This window comes from Triticum urartu, chromosome 3A, assembly GCF_056163025.1.
Source record: "Triticum urartu cultivar PI428250 chromosome 3A, HENAU_Tu73, whole genome shotgun sequence".
NCBI classification, from domain to species: Eukaryota; Viridiplantae; Streptophyta; class Magnoliopsida; order Poales; family Poaceae; genus Triticum; species Triticum urartu.
Genome location: NC_141875.1, coordinates 742,615,163 through 742,637,727, shown reverse-complemented (window position 1 = coordinate 742,637,727; position 22,565 = coordinate 742,615,163). Strand labels below are relative to the sequence as shown.

Here is a 22,565-nt window from a genome sequence, read left to right as displayed (position 1 = left end):
ATCTTACGCCCTAAATACACGGCTCTTAAAAAATGAAGAGATGAAGGATGGCAGTCCACTTAAATTATTTACCTCGCATACAGATCGGAGAGCATCTCACGAAAATCCATCTCTACACCCGAGCTGACGAAAAAATCAAATCAAAACAAATACTAGAAAATTCAAAAATTCAAGTTTTTTTGTGCGGTAGACAATTTGATGCGTGTTGTCCGCTCCAATTTTCACATCATTTGGACATCTAAGGAGCTCTCAGCGAAAAGGACAAATTGGGGGTCTGTAAAAATGTTTATTGTTCATGTACTATTTTGGCTCGATTTTTTTTTTTGCCGAGGGCTCCTCAAATGTCCAAATGACTTGAAATTTGGAGCGGGCCTCACATATCAAATTGTCTACCGCACACATTTTTTTTTTGAAATTTTTTGAATGGTTTTTGAATTTTTTACAATTTTTTTATAACCGGGTGCAGATGAGTCTGAGCACCGAAACGCCCTACTCGAGCATCTCATGCATATTCATAATCTCTTAGTAGAGCATGCTTGTATGAGTAACAAAACAAAGAATAACATCTAAGGAGAAAAATGAACAGATCAACTATTTGTTCAGAGATAATGAACACGATGTATCACACCACCATCATGCATATGGATGGAACACCAGCAAGGAGGTAACATTACCAAAAATGTGATGGAGTGTTTTCATAGTTCTTTTTCTTTTCCTTTTTCCCATCAAAACCCATGTGGTGGTGGCTGACATCAGTGCTCTTTTTGTTCTTCATCCATGACGGCATCCCAGAAGTTACCTCAGAAGCTTGTTTTGTCAGCACTGCTGCATACAAGACGGGAACAGACAAACGCTTGAAACGCATATCCTTCAGCAAGGAGTGGTGGGAGGAGTTCCTCATGGGAAAAAGATTCTAAAGGTTGGGCAAGCTGTGCTAATCGAGATGCCTCCACGTCGAGGGAGGTAAGCTCCTTCGACCCTCCAATCCCCCTTGATCTCCTCCGTTTCTTCATCGTTTTGGCTGATCGAGATGCCTCCACCTCGAGGGAGGTAAGCTCTTTCGACCCCTCCAATTACTTTTAGTCAAACAACTTTTGTTTTGATGCAGTTTTTGGCACTGGGTGAACCCTAGTTCATCTATTAGTCTATATTTTATTTTTACCTTTTTTTCTGATTCCCTTTTCTCTAATTTTTTCATCTTTCTATTTTTATTTTAAGTTTTTTCCCATTTTTTCTTTAGTTTATTTGTTCTTTGAAAAAAAAATGTAAACTACATTTGACAAACACATGAACATTCTATAACGGCAGAAGCTTTTCTAAAACCATACTAATATTTTTTTAATAATAAGTATGCGAACACTTTTAATAAACTACATGAATATTTTATTAAATGCATGGATATGTTTTGAAATACATGAGAACTTTTTAAAACTACGGAAGCATTTTTTAAATACAATTAATTGTAGGAAAATTATGTTTGTGTGTTTTTTAGATGGAAAATTATGTTTGTGTTGTGTGGATTTTCTTATTTGGATAAGATCCATCCTGTTCCTGTTTCTGTGTGAGTGGCCCCTTTCTACGTACATGAGTTTCCTATTTCCGTGTTAGGTTACGAATCAGTTTATTATGGAAACCGTGGATTTGGAAAAACGGCCGATACGCCTTCTATGTTCTTCTTCTAAAATATAAAATGGAAAGAGTACGTTAGAGTTTGTATATGCGGGATTTGTTTATGGAATTATGCCACGAATGCCGGGCCCTACCGAACTTGCTTGGCCGTAAATGAAGCGTGCTGATCACATCAACAGAATCCCTGAGAAAGCGCAAGCGATTTCGAACGTTTGAGCTTTTGAATCTCGATCGCCCAATTTATAGGCCGGCCGCCGCATCTCATCTCCTCCCGTTCATTCTGTTGCGTTCGTCTCCCCAACAACAGAAGAAATGGCCGGAGCGATCGCGTACGAGGAGCAGCGCCGGAGGCAGATAGAGGAGAACAATCGCAAGCTGGAGGAGCTGCACCTGCACCAGCTCTCCGCAGCCGTCAGGGAGGCCGCCGGCCCCAAGCCCTCGCCGGTCCGGCAGTCCGTGAAGCAGAAGCGGGTGCCGCGGGACGCCGCGGTCCGGCAGTCCGGCCGTGTTGCCAGCCTCCCCAAGCAGCCCAAGTACTGCTACGAGGTACGTACGCGATCTTTAATACCCAAAGATGTATGTATCTAGGATTAACTTGGTGTAATGTACTATGTATCTAGGATGACTACCCAACCTTGGTAGAGAAGAAGAAGATTAGGAGGAGGAACGTACCCCCATCATTCCTCTCCATGCACCGCAGCATTTGATTTGATTGATGATTGTTTTCAAGGAGGAGGGCGAGCAGCACGAGGAGTGACTTGATTAATCGAGTGTACGCCACAGACGAGGCCAGACTCCATGCCAACTCCAAGGCCCAAGAGCTGCTGCGTAAGCTGGTGCCCGGCGGCAACCCCAGCTTTGTGAAGCCCATGAAACAGTCTCATGTCACTGGAGGCTTCTGGCTCGTAATTAAGCCCCCACTCACTCTTGCATTACTCACTTCACTCCCTTCCCTTATTGAAAGTTGAAACCGTCTTCGTCGATCTGTCTGATGATTGTGGGGCGTTGGTTTGGATTGCTGACAGGGCCTCCCGACGCAGTTCTGCCGGCTGTATCTCCTAGAGAGTGATCATAGAATCACTTTGGAGGACGAGGAGGGTGACGAGTATGAAACGCTCTACCTCGCGCTTAAGACGGTCCTCAGCGCCGGATGGAGAAAGTTCGCCTTGGAGCACAACCTGGTTGATGGTGATTGCTTGGTGTTCGAGTGGGTCGTGTGGAACAAGTTCTATGTGAGATTCTTATTTCTTATTATGTGTCTAGCTATATATGGAACCCTATATATGTCCTCTAGTGAGAATGGTTGTGCACTTCACAGAATTAGGATATGCGCCGGCAACACCTTCATCATCTATTATTTTGATTCCTGAAATTCATATCAAATGAGCATAAGCCATTTATATTCTTATTTCTTGTTTATAATTTATATTAAATTATTATGATTAATCCCCCCCCCCCCCCCCCCCCCGGTCAAAATTACTCTAATGCCATTATCAGAAATACTTACTTAGGCGTAAAGCCCAAACAAAGTACTATAATTATTTCATTGAAGCTCAATCATATTACACCGGCCCTTTGATATACCCGTTGTTATGTAAATGATGCAGGTCTACATTATCAGACAAAGTTCCTACTACAAATGAATGCCAAATCATGAGGGTGTGATATACTGAGATTCGAAGATTCAGATGGGAGCGGGTAATTTGTTCATATTATTGTCAGCATTTGTTGAAAATTTGAATTGAGTATTTTTAAAGTTTATTTATAAGCCCTTTTGTTGTGTAGCAGCCACATGGCTGGTACAATCGTGAAGCTTCTGTTTTCGTATGATTCTGCCCGCCATAATTTTGTGTCCTGCATTGCAGTTAGTTGTAAACATGAAAAGAATAACTGTTGGCTAAAATTTTCATTTCTACAAAACTAGTTGATTACAGGGATGCTAGAGCGTTTATAAAATTAATTTGATATAGTGCTTTTGGGTATGTATAGTATGTCTTAGATGGCTTATGAAAGACTCTACTTTTGTTGCCTTGCCCGGTATATGGGCCTCTGAAATGTGTACTCCACTTTTACAAGTTGGTCTGTAGTTTTGTGCATCAATATTAGTTTTCATAGGGAAGTTCTTGGATGATCACAGAAACAATACTAGTCTACCACACACCTTGCTGTGTTTGCAGATTCAAAGAATGATAAGACCACATTTCGTCAACCAAGTTCTTTCTACATTTTGAGTCTTGATATCTGACCATGAACTGTCATATCTAAGGGGAATGCTTTAGGTTACTAGTTTGTAGCTTTCTATACATGTTTAGTGTGTTGGTTTGCGATTTGTTGATGGCCACCAGCACTTACATAGCATCTACTTCCGCACTTCATCCCCCCTATCATACATAATCTATTATCATTGTCTAACCTTAACCTTCTTCCCTTTTTACTAACTTTTCAGTTGTTTTGGTCAATTAGGTCTACTTGAAGGAATTGGACGACGAGTTTGCAAGTTGAGAAGTTCATGGATTCTCATAGTAATTATATGTTTGGACTTTTATATGGGAACCAATGACATTTGTAAATAATGCATGTTTCCGCATCCTTGTTTCTATCCGACTTTGTGTGATTTCCAATTTAACCTACTATGCAAGAACACACAAGTTGGGATATTCCTTTTGCTTCTATGATCATACAGACTTACTCCCTCTATTTTTCTTTGTAAACCAAGTCCACAAACTCATATTACAGGTACTAAGGTAAAATTTTAATGCCTTGCTTTGTAAACCAATTTTTCTTTTTGTTTACTGGAAAGTTAATACGCCGCATGTATGAAAAAAGAAATAGGAAACTGATTAGACTGTCATTATGACTGCATGCATGCAAGTATTAAACTGGATGCTAGTACGAGAAAATATCGTTAACTTTGGGCAGCACTAGCGATCATACTACTGATACCTTGCTTCCCATCAGACTAGTCGCCACCGTAGGATTAGAAGCACAATAGTCGGCCAATCTGCTAATATGGCCGATGCATGGTTCGCTCGTTGGGTCGTTAATTAATTGCTCATGTAATTGCTTATGCTAATATGGCCCATGTTTGTTGGTTTGGGTCGTTAATTAATTGTTCCTGTAATTGCCTCCGGTTAAAACGTCTGCTAATTTGCTTCCTAATCGAATGCTTCCTAGATTGAACGTTTGCATTAGAATGACAGTACTAGACTGTTAGTGAAAAATCGTTTCCCATAGATCATGCCAAATATCGTTTATTATCAAAAACAAATTCTAGAAAGTTGTGATTTGCTTCCAACAAACAAATGTAGGAAAATAATTGTTATTGGAGATACAATTTTGTGCAGCCCAACATGCTTAGGTGGCATGGAAGGATTATTGTTTACCGATATAAACATCCTTTATGAGCATTATTATTTATCGAATCATCCTTTTATGGTGCAAGGGGAAAATAATTTTTATCGTATTGATAGGAATATTTTTGTATCGACGGCAGCATTATTTCTATGCTATTACTAGTAGAAAATAGGGCGTTGATTCTAGCCGTATCAGAGCAATAGTCCCAGTCGCGTTATGAACCGGGACTAATGTGAGTATTGGTCCCGGTTCAAGCGGTTAGGACGCCGGCCGGGGCTCGGTAGACATCAGTCCCGGTTCAAAAGGGACCTTTAGTCCTGGTTCCAGACACCGACCGGGACTAAAGGGGTTGCGGCAGAGTCTCGGTCGTCGCTCCTCCCCGTCCCCTCCTCTGTTTTTTTCTCATAGAAGGTGGGACGTGTGTGCTACTTTGTTCTCCCTTCCTCGCACATGAGGTGTTCGATGAAATGCCAGAGAGCATGATCCCACTTGAGTTCACAGAAAACAAACATGATATGAGGTGCTCGAGGCACATTTAAGCTTTCCCCTCTTTCTTCTCCTCCGTTCTTCCTCCAAGCTCGACCTCCAACCTCCATTTTCCCCAAGATTTGTCTAGATTTGACGATGCACCAACTGTCCAAGTGTTCTAAAAGGTTAGCAACTTCATCCTTTCATCTCTCGTTGCTAGTTTAGCTCAATATTTTCATGCTCTAGAAGTAGAGCGATTTGTGGGTTTTAGTTGAGGAGTGTACATGGGAGTTTATTTGATTCAGATGCAATTTGAGCTCAAATTAACTTCTAAGTTTGCACATGTGTAGGGTGTCGTTGCGTCCCCGTCCTCACCGCCGTTGATCGCCCGCGCAGATCTCATCGCCGGCACCACCGTGGCGAGCCTCTTGTTCTATTTTTTAAATTCTTACTTGTATGTTTTAGATAGTTACTTGTATAATTTTCTTACTTGTATTATTGTTTGTTATTATATAGTGCCATGGTTTTGCTATCCGCCCCCGTCGGCTCTCGTCTGGTCTACGATTCATATGTAGTATACTATCTTTTACAACTATTTGTTTTATTTAGTGTTTATGACAATTATGCCGACCAACTTGACATAGATATTTTTATCTAGGAGGTATGTGAACCGGAAATTCCAACCGACCCTCTAAATTTAGTTGAAAAAGAAAACAATTATTTGAAATAAATATTGAAAAGAATTGAAGAAGAGAAGATGAAATAGGAGTTGCATGTTGCCGATGTCATCGATCTACACAAGATCCAGATGGATGCAATGCGCTTGAAGATTAGAAAGATTAGAAAATATGTCATTGATATGCTTGGTATCATTATGCTGTTGGATCAATTGTTACCTTAGTTGTGATTTTGATCGCATTTGTTGTTGCATTTAAATGTTTTACATAGTTGTATTAGTTTCAATGTATGTTTTAGATGCTCCAGATAATTGTATGTTGTTTTATGAGAACTATATATGAACTTTATGTATTTATTTTTGCAGTAATAACATTTGATCATTGCTAGTTTGGTTTTAATGTGATGAACTTGTATTAATTTGGTCATTTTTCTATTCATGATGTTCTGCAATGGTTTTTGATATACTTAACTATATAATGCAGATGAACCGACAATGGATGTACGGTGACCGCCGCACTTCCAAGTACATTATGGGATTGTGTAATTTTATCTATGTGTGCCCGAGGCAAACAGTCAGAATGGTTTTATATATTGTCCATGTGTTGTCTGTGAGAATACGAAGGATTACTCTTCCTCGAAAATCCTTCACTTCCACCTGCTTAAGTCCGGTTTCATGCCCCATTATAATTGTTGGACCAAGCATGGAGAAAGAGGGGTTATGATGGAAGAAAATGAAAAAGAAGAGGATGATGACAACTATCCTATGTTCCATGAATACGGTGATACTGCAACGGGGGAAGCTGAAGATCAAGAGGCACCAGATGTGCCCGCTGATGATCTTCGCCGGGTCATTGTTGATGCATAGAGAGAATGCGAAAGTGAAAATGAGAGGTTGAAGTTCGATCGCATGTTAGAGGATCATAAAAAACGGTTGTACCCAAATTGCAAAGATGGCAACACAAAGCTCGGTACCGCACTGAAATTGCTGCAATGGAAAAATGGTTTATCTGACAAGGGACTTGAGAAGTTACTGAAAATAATGAAGAAGAAGCTTCCAAAGGATAACGAATTGCCTGACAGTACGTACGAAGCAAACAAGGTTCTCTGCCCTCTAGGATTAGAGGTGCAGAAGATACATGCGCCCTAATGACTGCATCCTCTACCGCGATGAGGAGTACAAGAATTTGAATGAATGCTCGGTATGTGGTGCATTGTGGTATAAGATCAGACGAGATGACCTTGGTGATGTTGAGGGCGAGTGCTACCTCTTGAGCTTGCGTTGGTTTTTCCCTTGAAGAGGAAAGGGTGATGTAGCAACGTAGAGTAAGTATTTCCCTCGGTTTGAGAACCAAGGTATGAATCCAGTAGGAGACAACAAACAAGTCACCGAATACCTGCACAAACAATCAACAACTTGCACCCAACACGATAAAGGGGTTGTCAATCCCTTCACATTTATTTGCAAAAGTGAGATCTGATATAGATAGATAAATGGTAAAGTAAATATTTTTGGCATTTTTGGTTTATAGATAAAGTAAAAGATTGCAAAGGAAGTAAATTGGAAACTAATATGATGGAAAATAGACCCGGGGGCCATAGGTTTCACTAGAGGCTTCTCTCAAGATAGAAAATATTACGGTGGGTGAACAAATTACTGCCGAGCAATTGATAGAAAAGCGCAAAGTTATGACGATATCTAAGGCAATGATCATGAATATAGGCATCACGGCCGTGTCAAGTAGACCAACTCCTGCCTGCATCTACTACTATTACTCCACACATCGACCGACTCCTGCCTGCATCTAGAATATTAAGTTCATAGAACAAAGTAACACATTAAGTAAGATGACATGATGTAGCGGGATAAACTCAAGTAATATGATGAAAACCCCATCTTGTTATGCTCAATGAAAACAATTCAATACATGCCGGTTCCCTTTCTGTCACTGGGATCAAGCATGGCAAGATTGAACCCAAAACTAAGCACTTCTCCCATTGCGAGAAAAACCAATCTAGTTGGCCAAACCAAATCGATAGTTCGAAGAGACTTGCAAAGATATCAAATCATGCATATAAGAATTCAGAGAAGATTCAAATAATATTCATAGATAAGCTGATCATAAATCTACAATTCATCGGATCTCGGCAAACACACCGCAAAAAGGTATTACATCGAATAGATCTCCAAGAACATCGAGGAGAACATGGTATTGTGAATCAAAGAGAGAGAGAGAAGAAGCCATCTAGCTACTAGCTATGGACCCATAGGTCTGAGGTAAACTACTCAAGCTTTATCGGAGAGGCAATGGTGTTGATGTAGAAGGCCTCAGTGATCGAATCCCCCTCCGACAGGACGCCGGAAAAGGCCCCTAGATGGGATCTCACGGGTACAGAAGGTTGCGACGGTGGAAAAGTGTTTTCGTGGCTCTCCTGATTGGTTTTGGAATATTTGAGAATATATAGGTGGAAGAAATAGGTCGGCGGAGTCATGAGGGGCCCACAAGGGTGGGGGGGCGCGCCCTACCCCCCTGGGCACGTGATACGTCTCCGTCGTATCTATAATTTTTGATTGTTCCATGCCAATATTCTACAACTTTCATATACTTTTGACTACTTTTTATACTATTTTTGGGACTAACATATTGATCCAGTGCCCAGTGCCAGTTCCTGTTTGTTGCATGTTTTTTGTTTCGCGAAATATCCATATCAAACGGAGTCCAAACGGGATAAAAACGGACGGAGATTTTTTTTTTGGAATATATGTGATTTTTGGGAAGTGAAATCACTACAAGAGATTGGACCTACTGTGACGAGCTCAAAAATGTCATGTAATAGCTAACAACGTCACAAAATACTCATGTGTGACATTTTTCAGGCGTCACTAGCATCGTCACGGAATCCCCGTCACAGATGATTCCTAGTGACGCAGCGCGCAAAAAACGTCACCGGATATAGGACCTTCGGTGACGAAGCTGTCGTCACTAGATTTTTGCTGGGCTAATGCGCACTCGGTTTCCAAATGGGCCTAGCCCAATAATTTAGCAAATTTTATATTTCTAGATCTAATTTGTGTGTGGCCCATAGTCAATTTGGAACCCAATAGTGGAGCCCACCTTTATATGGAGCAGTTGACATTTTATTTTAATTATACTTTTTTCCTCTAATATTAGTTTGGCCTGCTTCGATACAAACAAATTTTGGACTTGTGGTCTTTTTAAGGCCATCTTTCCATTGACCATTTTCACATCACATTACAAGCCAAGTTGTCTCTAAACAGTGTACACATCATACTTACATTCCCCATCCAAAATAACAATAAGCTACACATCCAATACAACATCTTTCATTTTTATTTTTGGAGGTCATCAATAGAGACTTTGTTGGTGTGAATGTTAGGTTCCACCTTCATCAAAACCTGGAACCTTCGTTGGACACCTCTTCTCGTGACTTCTTGAAGGCAACTAGAGTTGATTTGATCCTCCTTTGTCCATATCAACTTCTTGAAAGATGACTTATGAATTATCTTGTTAGAAACAAAGAGCAACATGCAAGTTATAACTCGAGCTCTAGGTTGGAGTCATAACAAAAAAGACATGTTAGTACTTGTCTAATAAGTAATATGAATAGAACTAAAGATATGTATTTGTGAGCAACACAGGTTAAAATGGTGTGAAAAAACAAAATATTTGACAAAGCCATGAAGGAAGAAACCTTCAAGCAGCCTAGAACCGTGAAGAAAGCATGAACTTTTTTGGTTGTTGTCCTTACACACATTGATTGGAAGTGTGATCAATAATTCCATCAGAAAAAATCTGTACGGGATGGTCACATGCCGAATAAAAATCTCATTTAGGCTTCGACCTTTACAGTTGCCGTATCTACTTGCTTGGACAGTAATCTGCACTAGCATATAGTCAGTATCACTTCCGATTGCCACAAACGAGTGTAGTAAATTAGTTCTGCATTAGTAATTTACCCAAATCATGTTGAATCGCTCATAAAACTCCCAACTGCAATTCAACAACATCAATTCATGTGCAAATCTATTCACACTCCCTCAAACAGAGTTGCCACGAGCTCAGAACAGGTACTGGGGGAGGATCATCATAATGAAAATATTGTACTGGAGCCAACTATTTAATTACTAACACATTTCAGATGTACTCCCTTCGCTCCTAAATATGTCTTTCTAGAGATTCCAACAAGTGACTATATATGGAGCAAAATGAGTGAATCTACACTCTAAAACATGTCTACATACATGCGTATGTTGTAGTCCATTTGAAATGTCTAAAAAGACTTGTATTTAGGAACGGAGGGAGTTCTATCTAGATTCTCATAATAATTTCTCTAAAAGATAAATCAGAACAGGTACAATTCAATTACAATTTTCAACTTGGTGACATGTATAAACTAGCTTCCAGGAGTTTAAGATTACTTGCACAGCAATGATTATCTGACCTAGCAAATACTGGGGAGTATTATACAAGCATTTCATGATTGGCCAATAAGAACTCACTAACCAGGAGGACAAAACAAAACTAATTTCTGAATCAATCCCCACACATAAGCAATTCACCTAAACTGAGAACAGAGAGTTGAGCATCGTACACATGTTAACCCAGATTGTTGGTTGAGCTTTATGGTCCTCCTGTGGAACTCCGGCGTACCACTGTGGTCTGTGCTCCATGTCAATATGACGGACAAAATCCAAGAAAAAAATAGAGGGTCAAGAGGATGTACTGACAAGTGTGAAAGATCAGAAGACTACGACCCGACTCATTAATAAATCATACCATGTGGCGGTAGTACCTGATGAAGGCGACAAGGCGGGTATCTTAGGCGAACCCAAGGTTCCGCTCAAGGAAGCCATAGCCAGTTCCCTGCAATCACACGAGAGGGATCAGAGGACGCACGCACGTGTGTACTCACACTGAGAACGCACGTCACGAAGATAGGCTGGGCCGCCGCCATGCGACTAGGCTGGTCCGGCCATGGCTTACGCTGGGTCCGCCGCTGCATGCCATGGTGGGCCCTGACGCCACTAGCAGCTTCCGCAACGGGGTGCCCTCAAGGAACCTGACGGGAGAGGGTCGTCGTCGCGTTTGGTCTCCTCTGATCTGCACCCGCCGCCGCAAGAGCGAAAGAAAGCGAGATCTAAAATAGAGAGGGTTTCGCTCGGGGAGGAGAAAATGCTGGCTATATGTGCGGTGCGGTTGAGCTGGCTTCAACCCACGTATAATTGTTTTTAAAGAAAGATGTTTTGCTGGGCTTGCCAAGCCATGGGCTGTGTTGCACCGGTCAAATACGAAGTTAAGAACTTTCTCAACAAAAAAACGAAGTTACAAACAGCTGCACAGCACGGCCGTGCTGTGCCTTGCCTCTCTCCGCGACGTGACGCCGACTAGAACCCGGGACAGACGAACTGATCGAGACACACACGCCCCGGGGAAGAAATAACTAACCTACTAAGTGTTATACGAGTGTGTGTGTGTATATATATAATCCAGGACCATAAATTTTTCCCCGGATGCATAATATTTTTTAGCACAATTTACATTTTTTTTGTGCAGGAGCACAATTTACATATAAATATCTAAATAAAATTCTAGCCTATTAGCAACGCGGTTTGCTCAGACCATAATGGTCCCGGGTTCAAACTCCGTGTACCAAACTTTTACTTGTTAACCTATATTTCCATTTTTATTTTTTGATAGAATGAAACAACATCAGCTTAGGAATGCATCGATTCAAGTTTTTTTACCCGACCACTATCTATTTACATTAGATGGAACAAAATAAGTTTTTCACTAGCTATTACCCATCTATATTAGATGGACTTGACAATTGATGAATAGACTGAAAATTTTCTCGCAAAAAAAGAAGAAAATAATTATAGAGCTCACTAGACTCTAGAAAAACTAGGTGTGTCATATTCCCCACACTGGTACACAGGTCCTAACGCTCAATAACCCATGAAGCAGCTATGGCGGGTCCCACCGATAGACACTACCTGAGAAATTTTTATCATAACACATTCGTAATATTTGGCGACTCTATTAGGTTCGTCATGGAAATTACCAAACCATCGTAGAAATTGGTAGCCAGGTACACTCAAAGGCTGAAACGGTTGAGTGACGTCTATCCTCGCCGATTGCGGTAATCAGTGACGCCACCCACAAAAACATCACACATTAGGTATTTCCATGATGTTGTCCATCTCCGTCACGAGGATTTTCGTCACAGTATCTCAGTTTTCTTGTAGTGAATCAACACGAGACGATGCTCGAGGGGCCCACGAGGCAGGGGGCGCGCCCTAGGGGGGCAGGCGCGCCCCTGACCCTCGTGGTTACCCCGTAAGGAGGTTGATGCCCTTCTTTCGTCGCAAGAAAGCTAATATCCGGATAGAGACCGTGTCAAAATTTCAGCCCAATCGGAGTTACGGATCTCCGGGAATATAAGAAATGGTGAAAGGGAAGAATTTGAGAACGCAGAAACAGAGAGACAGATCCAATCTCGGAGGGGCTCTTGCCCCTCCCATGCCATGGAGGCCAAGGACCAGAGGGGAAACCCTTCTCCCATCTAGGGAGGAGGTCAAGGAAGAAGAAGACGAAGGGGCCCCCCTCTCCCCTTCTCTTCCGGTGGCGCCGGAACGCTGCCGTGACCATCATCATCATCACCGCGATCTACACCAACACCTCCGCCATCTTCACCAACATCTCCATCACCTTCCCCCCTCTATCTATAGTGGTCCACTCTCCCGCAACCCGTTGTACCCTCTACTTGAACATGGTGCTTTATGCTTCATATTATTATCCAATGATGTGTTGCCATCCTATGATGTCTGAGTAGATTTTCGTTGTCCTATCGGTGGTTGATGAGTTGCTATGATTGATTTAATTTGCTTGTGGTCATGTTGCTGTCCTTTGGTGCCCATCATATGATTGCGCGTGTGGATCACACCCTAGGGTTAGTTGTATGTTGATAGGACTATGTATTGGAGGGCAAGAGTGACAGAAGCTTCAACCTAGCATAGAAATTGATGCATACGGGATTGAAGGGGGACCAATATATCTTAATGCTATGGTTGGGTTTTACCTTAATGAACATTAGTAGTTGCGGATGCTTGCTAATAGTTCCAATCATAAGTGCATAGAATTCCAAGTCAGGGATGACATGCTAGCAGTGGCCTCTCCCACATAATACTTGCTATCGGTCTAGTAAAGTAGTCAATTGCTTAGGGGCAATTCCGCAACTCCTACCACCACTTTTACACACTCGCTATATTTACTTTATTGTTTCTTTATCTAAACAGCCCCTACTTTTTATTCACGTGCTCTTTATTATCTTGCAAACCTATCCAACAACACCTACAAAGTACTTCTAGTTTCATACTTGTTCTAGGTAAAGCGAACGTCAAGCGTGCGTAGAGTTGTATCGGTGGTCGATAGAACTTGAGGGAATATTTGTTCTACCTTTAGCTCCTCGTTGGGTTCGACACTCTTACTTATCGAAAACTGTTGCGGTCCCCTATACTTGTGGGTTATCAGCACGCCCTCCGTCCTTGTGCCTGCCTCGTGGCTTCCTTGACTTGCACTCCAAGTCCTATGGATGTCTTCTGGTCCAAAAAAATCATCGTGAAAGTTTCATTCCGTTTGGACTCCATTTGGTATTCCTTTTCTGCGAAACTCTAATACAAGGAAAAAACAGAAACTGGCACTGGGCTCTAGGTTAATAGGTTAGTCCTAAAAATAATATAAAATAGCATATTAATGCATATAAAACATCCAAAACAGATAATATAATAGCATGGAACAATCAAAAACTATAGATACGTTGGAGATGTATCAACGAGCGCCCTAGAAAGAGGGTTCCTGCCAAGGTGATGTGGTATGCTCCTACAATACCACAGTTGAAACGTCTGTTCAGAAACAAAGAGCATGCCAAGTTATTGTGATGGCACAACGAAGACCGTAAGAAGGACGGAATATTGAGAGTACCCGCTGATGGGTCGCGGTGGAGAAGAATCGAGAGAAAGTGGCCGGAGTTTGCAGATGATGCAAGGAACTTATGGTTTGGTATAAGTGCAGATGACATTAACACTTTTGGGGAGTAGAGCAGCAAGCGTAGCACCTGGCCTGTGACTCTGTATCTATATCCTCCCTTCTTGGTTGTGCATGAAGTGGAAGTTCATTATGATGCCAGTGCTCACCCAAGGTCCTAAGCAACCCAGCAACGGCATTGATATGTACCTAAAGCCATTAGTTGAAAAACTTTTACAGTTGTGGGATATCAAAGGTGTACATGTGTGGGATGAACACAAACATCAGGAATTTGACCTACGAGCGTTGTTGTTTGTAACCATCATTGGTTGGCCTGCTCCTAGTAACCTTTCAGGACTGACAAACAAGGGATACAATGCATGCACGCACAGTTTAGATGAGACTAAAAGTATATATTTGGACAAATGTAAGAAGAATGTGTACCTGGGACATCGTCGATTTCTTCCGGGCAGACATCCGTTAAGAAAGAAAGGCAAGCATTTCAAAGGTGAGGCGGATCGCCGAAAGAAGCCTGTCCCCCGTACTCGTGATGATATATTTGATATGGTCAAGGATTTAAAAGCAATCTTTGGAAAGGGTCCTGACAGACAATCTATTCCGAATGACCTGACGAACACACACCCATGTGGAAGAAGAAATCTATATCTTGGGACCTACACTATTGGAAATTCCTAGAGGTCTACTCTGCAATTGACGTGATGCACGTGACGAAAAATCTTTGCGTGAACCTGCTAGGCTTCTTGGGCGTGTATGGGAAGACAAAAGATACACTGGAGGCACGAGAGGACCAGTAATGTATGAACGAAAAAGGTGGCATGCATCCAAAGCAATATGAAGGTCCTGCCAGCTACGCTCTTACCAAAGCAGAGAAGGAAATATTTTTTGAATGCCTACTCAGTATTAAGGTCCCGTCTGGCTTCTTGTCGAATATAAAGGGAATAATAAATATGGTAGAGAAAAACTTTCAAAACCCAAAGTCTCATGACTGCCACATGATTATAATGCAATTGCTTCTGGTTGCATTGAGGGGGCTTCTACCAGAAAATGTTGATTAGCCATTGTGAAGCTATGTGCATTCCTCAATGCAATTTCTCATAAGGTAATCAATCCAGAAATCCTACCAAGGTTACAGAATGATTCGGTCCAATGTCTTGTCAGTTTCGAGTTGGTGTTCCCACCATCCTTCTTCAATATTATGACACACATCCTAGTTCACCTAGTCGACGAGATTGCCATTCTGGGTCCTATATTTCTACACAATATGTTTCCCTTTGAGAGGTTCATGGGAGTCTTCAAAAAATATGTTTGTAACCATGCTAGGCCAGAAGGAAGCATCTCCAAGGGCCATGAAACAGAGGATATTATTGAGTTTGTGTTGACTTTATTCCTGACCTTAAGCCGATTGGTGTTGGCATGAGGGGAGACTTAGTGAAAAAGGCACGCTAGGACCAAAATCAATAATATGTAGGGACGGGCATTCTTGGGCGCAAGCAGACTACACAGTTCTACAAAATTCTACCTTGGTGACTCCGTATATCAATGAACACAAAAATATTGTACGCTCCCAACACTCAGGGCAGTCTGACGACTGGATTACACGTGCACACATGTCGACTTTCGGCGGTTGGTTGCAACCATATCTCATGAATAACACCATTATTGGAGATGAGATGTACTCGTTGTCCAGGACACCATATTCGACTGTATTGACTTTCCAAGGGTACAAGATAAATGAGAATACATTTTACACGATCGCCCAAAATAAAAAAAGCACCAACCAAAACAGTGTTATCCGCTTTGATGCAATAAAACCAATAGGGAAAAGGACACATATTATGATTACATAGAGAAGATATGGGAACTTGACTATGGACGTGATTTTAAGGTCCCTTTATTTCGGTGTAAATGAGTCAATCTTACAGAAGGCGGGGCAATGATAGACCCGCAGTACGGAATGACAACAGTGGATCTCAACAATTTTGGATACACATATGAACCATTCATCCTAACCAATGATGTCAATAGGTCACGGCCCGACGCGAAGAAGTACTCTTCAATAATGCCTCCAAGAAACATCAACCCCCACCAAAGAACAAAGCTTTCGCCCAAAGCGTTATGCCTCGCCACCTCTGACCCAAGGTAGGGCCTAGGCGACTGTGAACCTTGCAAGATCGATCCTCGTGGCAAACGTCGTGAACGAGACCAAGAGGAACAAAAGGCCATAATGGCCACACCGCCATGCTTGACTACTTGCATCGATGTCCGCACCACCACCACCACTGCAACGAAGGCACAAACAACACTGGCCGTGCACCACCGCATTGACCCGTTAATAGCAACACGCAGATGCGCCATGGTTGAGGCCCACGCGAGACGTATCCAAAGAGTGAGGAGCATGTCTTGTACGACCGGAGGCATGACCACCTACACCATAAGGAGGCACATAACCCAAGTTGCCCGATGGTTCCAATTGACACCACTCCGGCAGGAACATAACACAAACCCAACATCTGATCCATGGCGCCACTATCCGCAGAGCAACCAACCCCATGGCCCAAATCGGGCAACCTCGCGCGCAAACACCACACAGTCACCTTGCCAACCGCGCGACAGAGAACGGTCAACGCCACCATAGACCCGCTGCAGCACGGTGATGGCCCGCAACCACCGGATCCAGGAGCAAGGCCCTGATCCACTGCGACACAACACGCCGCCAAGACTCCACCACGAGGAGAAGGGAAGGATGAGGTTGCCGTCCTAATGCACCGAAGCGGATGAGGTCTCCGCCGTCGCCTCAATCGATGGAGATGAAGACCGGCGAGAACACTCCCATCCACTATTGGGAGATGGGGACCGCCGCCGCCATGGCACATAGGCAGGCAACATCGGCGGAAGGAGGGGGTGGAGGGCGGTGTGGCCGCTCTAGGGCATGCGGCCCCGGTGATGGAGTCTTGGACTAGGGGTACTCACTACATCATCTCCGAGCCAGTGGGCCGGGCCAATGAGCCCCATGGCGTTTCACTAACGGGCCGCATCCAGAAGACCTGCACAACCTGCACAACGAGGATTCCTGAAGGCTTGGCACACACTCCAAGATCAGAAATTGTGTACACCACAATCTTCTAAATATTTGTAACCCTAGACCCCAGGGTACCTATATAAATCAGGGGTAGGGCACGTAGAGGCCATAGACAATCTCGTGGTAGAAACACATTACTTTATACTCCATCCACAATCAATGAAATCCAGTGCAGAACGTATGGTATTATCCCTTTGAGGGAGCCCGAATTTGGGTAAAAACCTTGCGTCTCTTGTTACCATCATACTTAGGCGCGCAGCTCGGGACCCTTTACCCGAGATTTGCCAAAATCGACTCTGACACCCGGTGTCGTTGCTGGGGAGCAACATAAGGGGAAGGGGAGTGTGTTACCTCTGTGTGACGAAACGAAATTTAGGGAGGAGGAAGATCCATTCCAAATATTTATAACCTCATTTTTTCGCACAAATGGGAACTTTTTTACTTGACGCATTGTCATTCATCTGAGTATACTTATTTTCATTCTAAATTGACACTAGCCTTTCACTATGATGGACATCACAAGATAATGCTATCTGCATTTGCCCCTTGACATAATTAATCTCGACAGGATCTAATAATAAATCATGGAGGCAACTGTCCGCTGCATGTTGGGTTGCATGGATACTCGCAGTCTATCTCTTTCTCTCCTTGGCTCCTTCCATGGTACCAATCTCCTGCGGCCTCTGCAATGCTCTGCTCGACAAAATTGTGATAATCCGAGTAACAACATGGTGGATCAGATGCCACAGGTTCCTCACAAAAGAAATAGATGACATACATAATGTGTTTTACGTTAGATGCCCTACCTTATTTCCAAGCCTCGGGGAGATTTCTGAATTCCAAGAGATGCCATATAGGGATTGGCAGTGAGTGAAGCATGAATCAACGAACAATCCCCAGTCCTCCTTATATTCGACAACCTTGAATGCACCCACCATTGTGTTCCTGAAGCCTAATGACACAGAAGCTGAATATTCAGTGCTTCGTTGCACAGAAAAGGCATTGGTGTTGAATGAGAGAGGAAAAATAAACGGAATGACAAGCTAAGCTAACCATCAAGGACTTTGATTTGTGTGGAATTGCAGTTCCGGATATTATCCTTGCAACTCGACCACGGCTTATCAGGAGCCGATGAAACTGGTACAAGAACATTTCGTATCTGTGGCAAAGATTCAATGATACAACAGTAAGAACTTTAAAAGAGAAGTGGGAAGAAGAATAAGAAGAAAAAACATTCCAAATTACCTGCCATGAATCATACGCCGAGTTGAGAATAAACATGGGGGTCCGGATGCTCTTAATAAGCTCCGCGGGGAAGAAACACTAGGAGCAACATTATTTCAGTTAACAAACTGACTGTCGTGATCTATTACAGGAGCAAGAATGGCAAGAAAATCAAACTGAACAACGGAAACTACCTCGGTTGGCTCCTTGTTGGTAAGGCAGTCCTTGGGCAACACTTCTCTAACATTCTGAAATAAATTTATCAAATAAAGAAAAAAAAACTCAACAGCATTTAGTACAAAGTGGCATTAATCACATGGACAGAAAAATATTGCAGTGTTTATTGATTGTTGCACAATACTAAGCACTTGAAAAATCAGAGTTTTATAAAATTTCTGGTATTCAAATTTTAGACAAGTGCAAAAAAGGACTACAAGATGACCACAAGGCTTGATTATAAAATAAGGCATGCCTTTTAAACTTTGAAGCATGCTAACCTGGAGGTGAACAACGCCATCATAGACAGACCAAAAGGACCTTTTCCCAGAAATATCCTTTCTGTCGAAGAAAAAGGTACTTTAGTTCAAGTGCACTGCAATCATCGCGGTTGGAACAATCCTTAGCTGGTGGGTCACATTTGTTTTCAAGAGTCTTACACGTCAAGAAAAAAACCAGCATCAGCGAGGCATTTAACTGAAACATTGAGAGAAAACCGTGCACTGAAATCATCGCAATGCAGTATCGTGGCTAGACCACCAGCAGAACAGCCTGTGAGGAGGGCCTGAAATGTGTGGAAATATGAGGAATGTCGCATGGTGTTGTTCGCAACAAAATAATCAATGTTGCTGCTGAAAATGACAGAGTAATATGTATGTACTGCCGGTTCATGTTTAAAACTACACGAACTTTCTAAGTTAAGTATGACCTGTGTAGCATTGGCAAGTCCTTTTTCCATGAGTTCGTCAATAACCGCTTGGTAGATGCGCAATCCTCTGAAGTGAAGTGTGCTTCCATCCTACATCATCATGAAACAGAACATTACTTGAAGCAACGAAGACAGCAGCATGAGACCAAGACTCAGAAAATTCACCTGTGCTCGACCTTCCGCGTCCCCAGAAAACGACGCCCCATCACAATACCTCACAAACACTTTGTTCCAGTTGTAGAAATCTGATTACACGCTGATCAAAGTTAGTGGGAAAGACATATCAAACAGGTAAAAGAAGTACGATTATGCAAACAAACAGGAAAATGATAATGGAACAAATAGATAGGCATCAGTGATTACCAGGATTTTGCAGCTGGTCACTGCCGAGGATCCCAGCACCGGCAAACCGCATCGGTTTCATGAAATTGGATGAACCGAGCGCGTACATTCTGCGGTTGGAACAATCCTTGATTGTGCTGCACCAGCCTCCACCCTGATTGTTTGTAATTGAAAATAGACAGGTCAGTCAACTATTTCCCTACCTTGAGTCTACCTGCTTTTCTCGATAAAGAACATTTCATTGAATTGATATATCAAGGTGATACAACCGCATCAAAAAAATGCCTGGCCTCTGCATAGCAAGATGCATACAGCCAACAAGTCCAACAAACCCAGAAATAAACATCGTTTTATAGTAAAAAATAAATCAATCTAGCCTAGGGTGCGGCAGTTCCTATCCAGAGATAGAAACTACCTGCTTAACATCCCTATCATGTGGAAGGCATCTTTTTTGATAGAAAAAATTAACAACGAAAAGGCATCTCCTTGTTGGTGGCAACAGAAATTAGAGCCCGGGTCTCTATCTCGAACCATACTTTGGTTATGGAAATTGTACTTTTTTGGTTATCGAAAGTGTATCTTTTGAAAGATCATCCACTACATTTGAGCTTCTTCTTTTGTTTGGTAATTTGAGGGAGACGTGAATAAGAAAAGTAAAATAGCGATACAGTTTATAAGAAAACGGCTCAAGAATGGATGAATCGTGATAATAAGAAGCAACGGGTGATTCATGGGTGGGATGATAGACAGTGCGGTACGAACCTCTAGATGGATGAGCCAGCGGTTGGATCCGTCGCCGGAGCCTCTCTGCAGGTGGTACCCCGGCGGGGTCCCGTCCAAGCACACCGCTCCCTTCTCCTGCGCGCCGGCGAGCAGGGTCAGCGGGACGGTCTCCGGCGGCGGCACGCGGAAAAGCGGCGGACGGAGAGGACCGGAGGCGGAGAGTAGCAGCAGTATCAGAACTGCCGCCGGGAGCCCCCACGCGAGCCAGTCCGGCGGACGCCGGCGCTGCTCCGGGGGCTGGAGGAGGAGCGGCTCGGTTGTCCCCAGCGCCATGGTCGTCGCGTGGCCGGTAAGAGAGAGAGAGAAATGGTTTGATTCCGGCTTATGTTGCTTCCTCTAAAATATTGTTGTAGCCGGCGAGGTGAGGTCTCGTGCACTCCACTCACCACCCGTCCTCTCGTAAGTTGGCGCGAAGCAAAATAATTGCGGAGATATACCCGCCAAATCTTGGAGCTGAAAAGAGCTTTGCTACTACCATTTGGTACAAGCAATAGCACCTTCTACGGTTTTGCTAGATCCAAGTGGCCTCGGATAGATTTCCCTTGCGTATGAATCCATGTCTTCACGTGGGTTGAGATTCTCTCCATGGATATCAAGATCGACACTCAATGGATATCAAGATTAGATCAGAGGGATAGCACCAGCTATGTCATCTCCACATATAAAAAAGTAGTACAAATCAATGTTTTTTGGTCCCCCTCCTTTCCGGTTTATAGGGCTCAATTCAAAAATGTCACCAACCAACGTAGATGATGAGTGGTGGAATAATTTTCGTGGTTTGTAAAAGCACTCAATTAATAAGCTTGTTTTTCTCAAAGAATTGTGTTTACCAATGCATTAATTGCAATGCATGCATGCCTAAAGTATTTCATGCATTGGTCAAGTTTCTCATAATCCTTGCATGCAATGAATTAATGCACCTTGAAATCTGAGCATGTGATGGGAACAATCAAATTGAAACTTATAAAACGGGAAACCGAAAATTTTGAGGTAAGCCCTATAAACCGGGAAGGAGGGAGTAGACAGCAATACAAAAAGAAGAGGGATCCACAACAATAACTTTTTGTCAGGTGAGAGAGTGAGAGAGGACAGAGGCGTGTTGCATGCACAGAACATTGCATGACCAACCGAAGACTTACGTCTAATTTTTATCATATAATTTTGAATGGCTCATTACTTTTGAACCTATATTCTGATTTCAAAACTTTTTATATACTTGAACTGTTGCAAAGACCTTCAAAACAAGACCGATTCTTTATACAATTTAAACAAGTTCAAAATTCACGGAACATATTTCACTCTCTTGAAATATTTTTGATAAAGTGATTTCCATCACTTTCACAAGTTGGCATTTCAGTTTCGTATACTTTTTTTTCAATTTCAGAAGCTACATTTCACTTTGCACTGGGTTATTCAAAAAATCACATGTATTTTAAATGCACACTTTTGAAATAACATATTTCACTCCTTTGTAATAAGCTGTTACACATTTCCAAATATTCACTTCCACATGTTGACATTACATTTCACTTTTCGCTGGCTTGTTTCACAAAAATCACATCTATTTCAATTGCATATTTTTGTAAAAACATAACTATCACTCTTTTGAAATAAACGGTTACAGATTTTCTTTAAATCAGTTTCACATGTTGACATTACATTTTACTTTCTCCTGACTTGTTTCACAAAAATACATCTATTTTAATGAAAACCTTTTCAAATAACATATTTCACTCTTTTGAAATAAACTGTTACACATTACCAAATAATCAGTTTCACATGTTAACATTACATTTCATTTTTCACTGGCTTGTTTCACAAAAATCACATCGATTTCAATTGCATACTTTTGTAAAAACACATTCCACTCTTTTGAAATAAACGGTTACACATTTCCAAAAAATCGATTTCACATGTTGACATTACATTTCACTTTTCCCTAGTTTGTTTCGCAAAAATAGCATCTATTTCAATTGCACATTTTTGAAATAACATATTTTACTCTGTTGAAATAAAATGT

At 42.2% G+C, this 22,565-nt stretch overlaps 2 protein-coding genes across 2 annotated transcripts; one reads left to right on the top strand and one right to left on the bottom strand.

Moving 5' to 3' along the window:
- The first annotated feature begins 1,941 nt into the window (after window positions 1-1,941).
- On the top strand, window positions 1,942-3,272 carry LOC125549574 (B3 domain-containing protein Os06g0194400-like). Its single transcript, XM_087545720.1, has 4 exons — window positions 1,942-2,183; window positions 2,360-2,534; window positions 2,655-2,861; window positions 3,237-3,272. The coding sequence occupies exons 1-4, from the start codon at window positions 1,942-1,944 to the stop codon at window positions 3,270-3,272; spliced, it is 660 nt and encodes a 219-aa protein (XP_087401846.1).
- Window positions 3,273-17,642: 14,370 nt separating this feature from the next.
- On the bottom strand, window positions 17,643-20,909 carry LOC125549573 (pectin acetylesterase 5). Its single transcript, XM_048712952.2, has 11 exons — window positions 20,525-20,909; window positions 19,784-19,916; window positions 19,586-19,665; window positions 19,421-19,510; window positions 19,152-19,276; window positions 18,993-19,053; window positions 18,690-18,743; window positions 18,517-18,594; window positions 18,325-18,430; window positions 18,078-18,223; window positions 17,643-17,964 (listed from the first exon to the last, which is right to left on the bottom strand). Exons 1-11 carry the CDS (start codon window positions 20,816-20,818, stop codon window positions 17,854-17,856), a joined length of 1,278 nt encoding a protein of 425 aa, XP_048568909.1. The 5' UTR covers window positions 20,819-20,909; the 3' UTR covers window positions 17,643-17,853.
- Window positions 20,910-22,565: the final 1,656 nt, after the last annotated feature.

Excerpts from the sequence above, each read along its gene's own strand:
- LOC125549574 (XM_087545720.1), top strand. The coding sequence starts at position 1,942 with ATGGCCGGAGCGATCGCGTACGAGGAGCAGCGCCGGAGGCAGATAGAG. Across the intron at positions 2,184-2,359 it reads TACTGCTACGAGGTACGTAC|GAGGAGGGCGAGCAGCACGA; the intron begins GCGATCTTTAAT and ends ATTGTTTTCAAG. Across the intron at positions 2,535-2,654 it reads TCACTGGAGGCTTCTGGCTC|GGCCTCCCGACGCAGTTCTG; the intron begins GTAATTAAGCCC and ends GATTGCTGACAG.
- LOC125549573 (XM_048712952.2), bottom strand. The coding sequence starts at position 20,818 with ATGGCGCTGGGGACAACCGAGCCGCTCCTCCTCCAGCCCCCGGAGCAG. Across the intron at positions 19,511-19,585 it reads ACGCGGAAGGTCGAGCACAG|GATGGAAGCACACTTCACTT; the intron begins GTGAATTTTCTG and ends ATGATGATGTAG. Across the intron at positions 17,965-18,077 it reads CCCCGAGGCTTGGAAATAAG|AGCATTGCAGAGGCCGCAGG; the intron begins GTAGGGCATCTA and ends TTTGTCGAGCAG.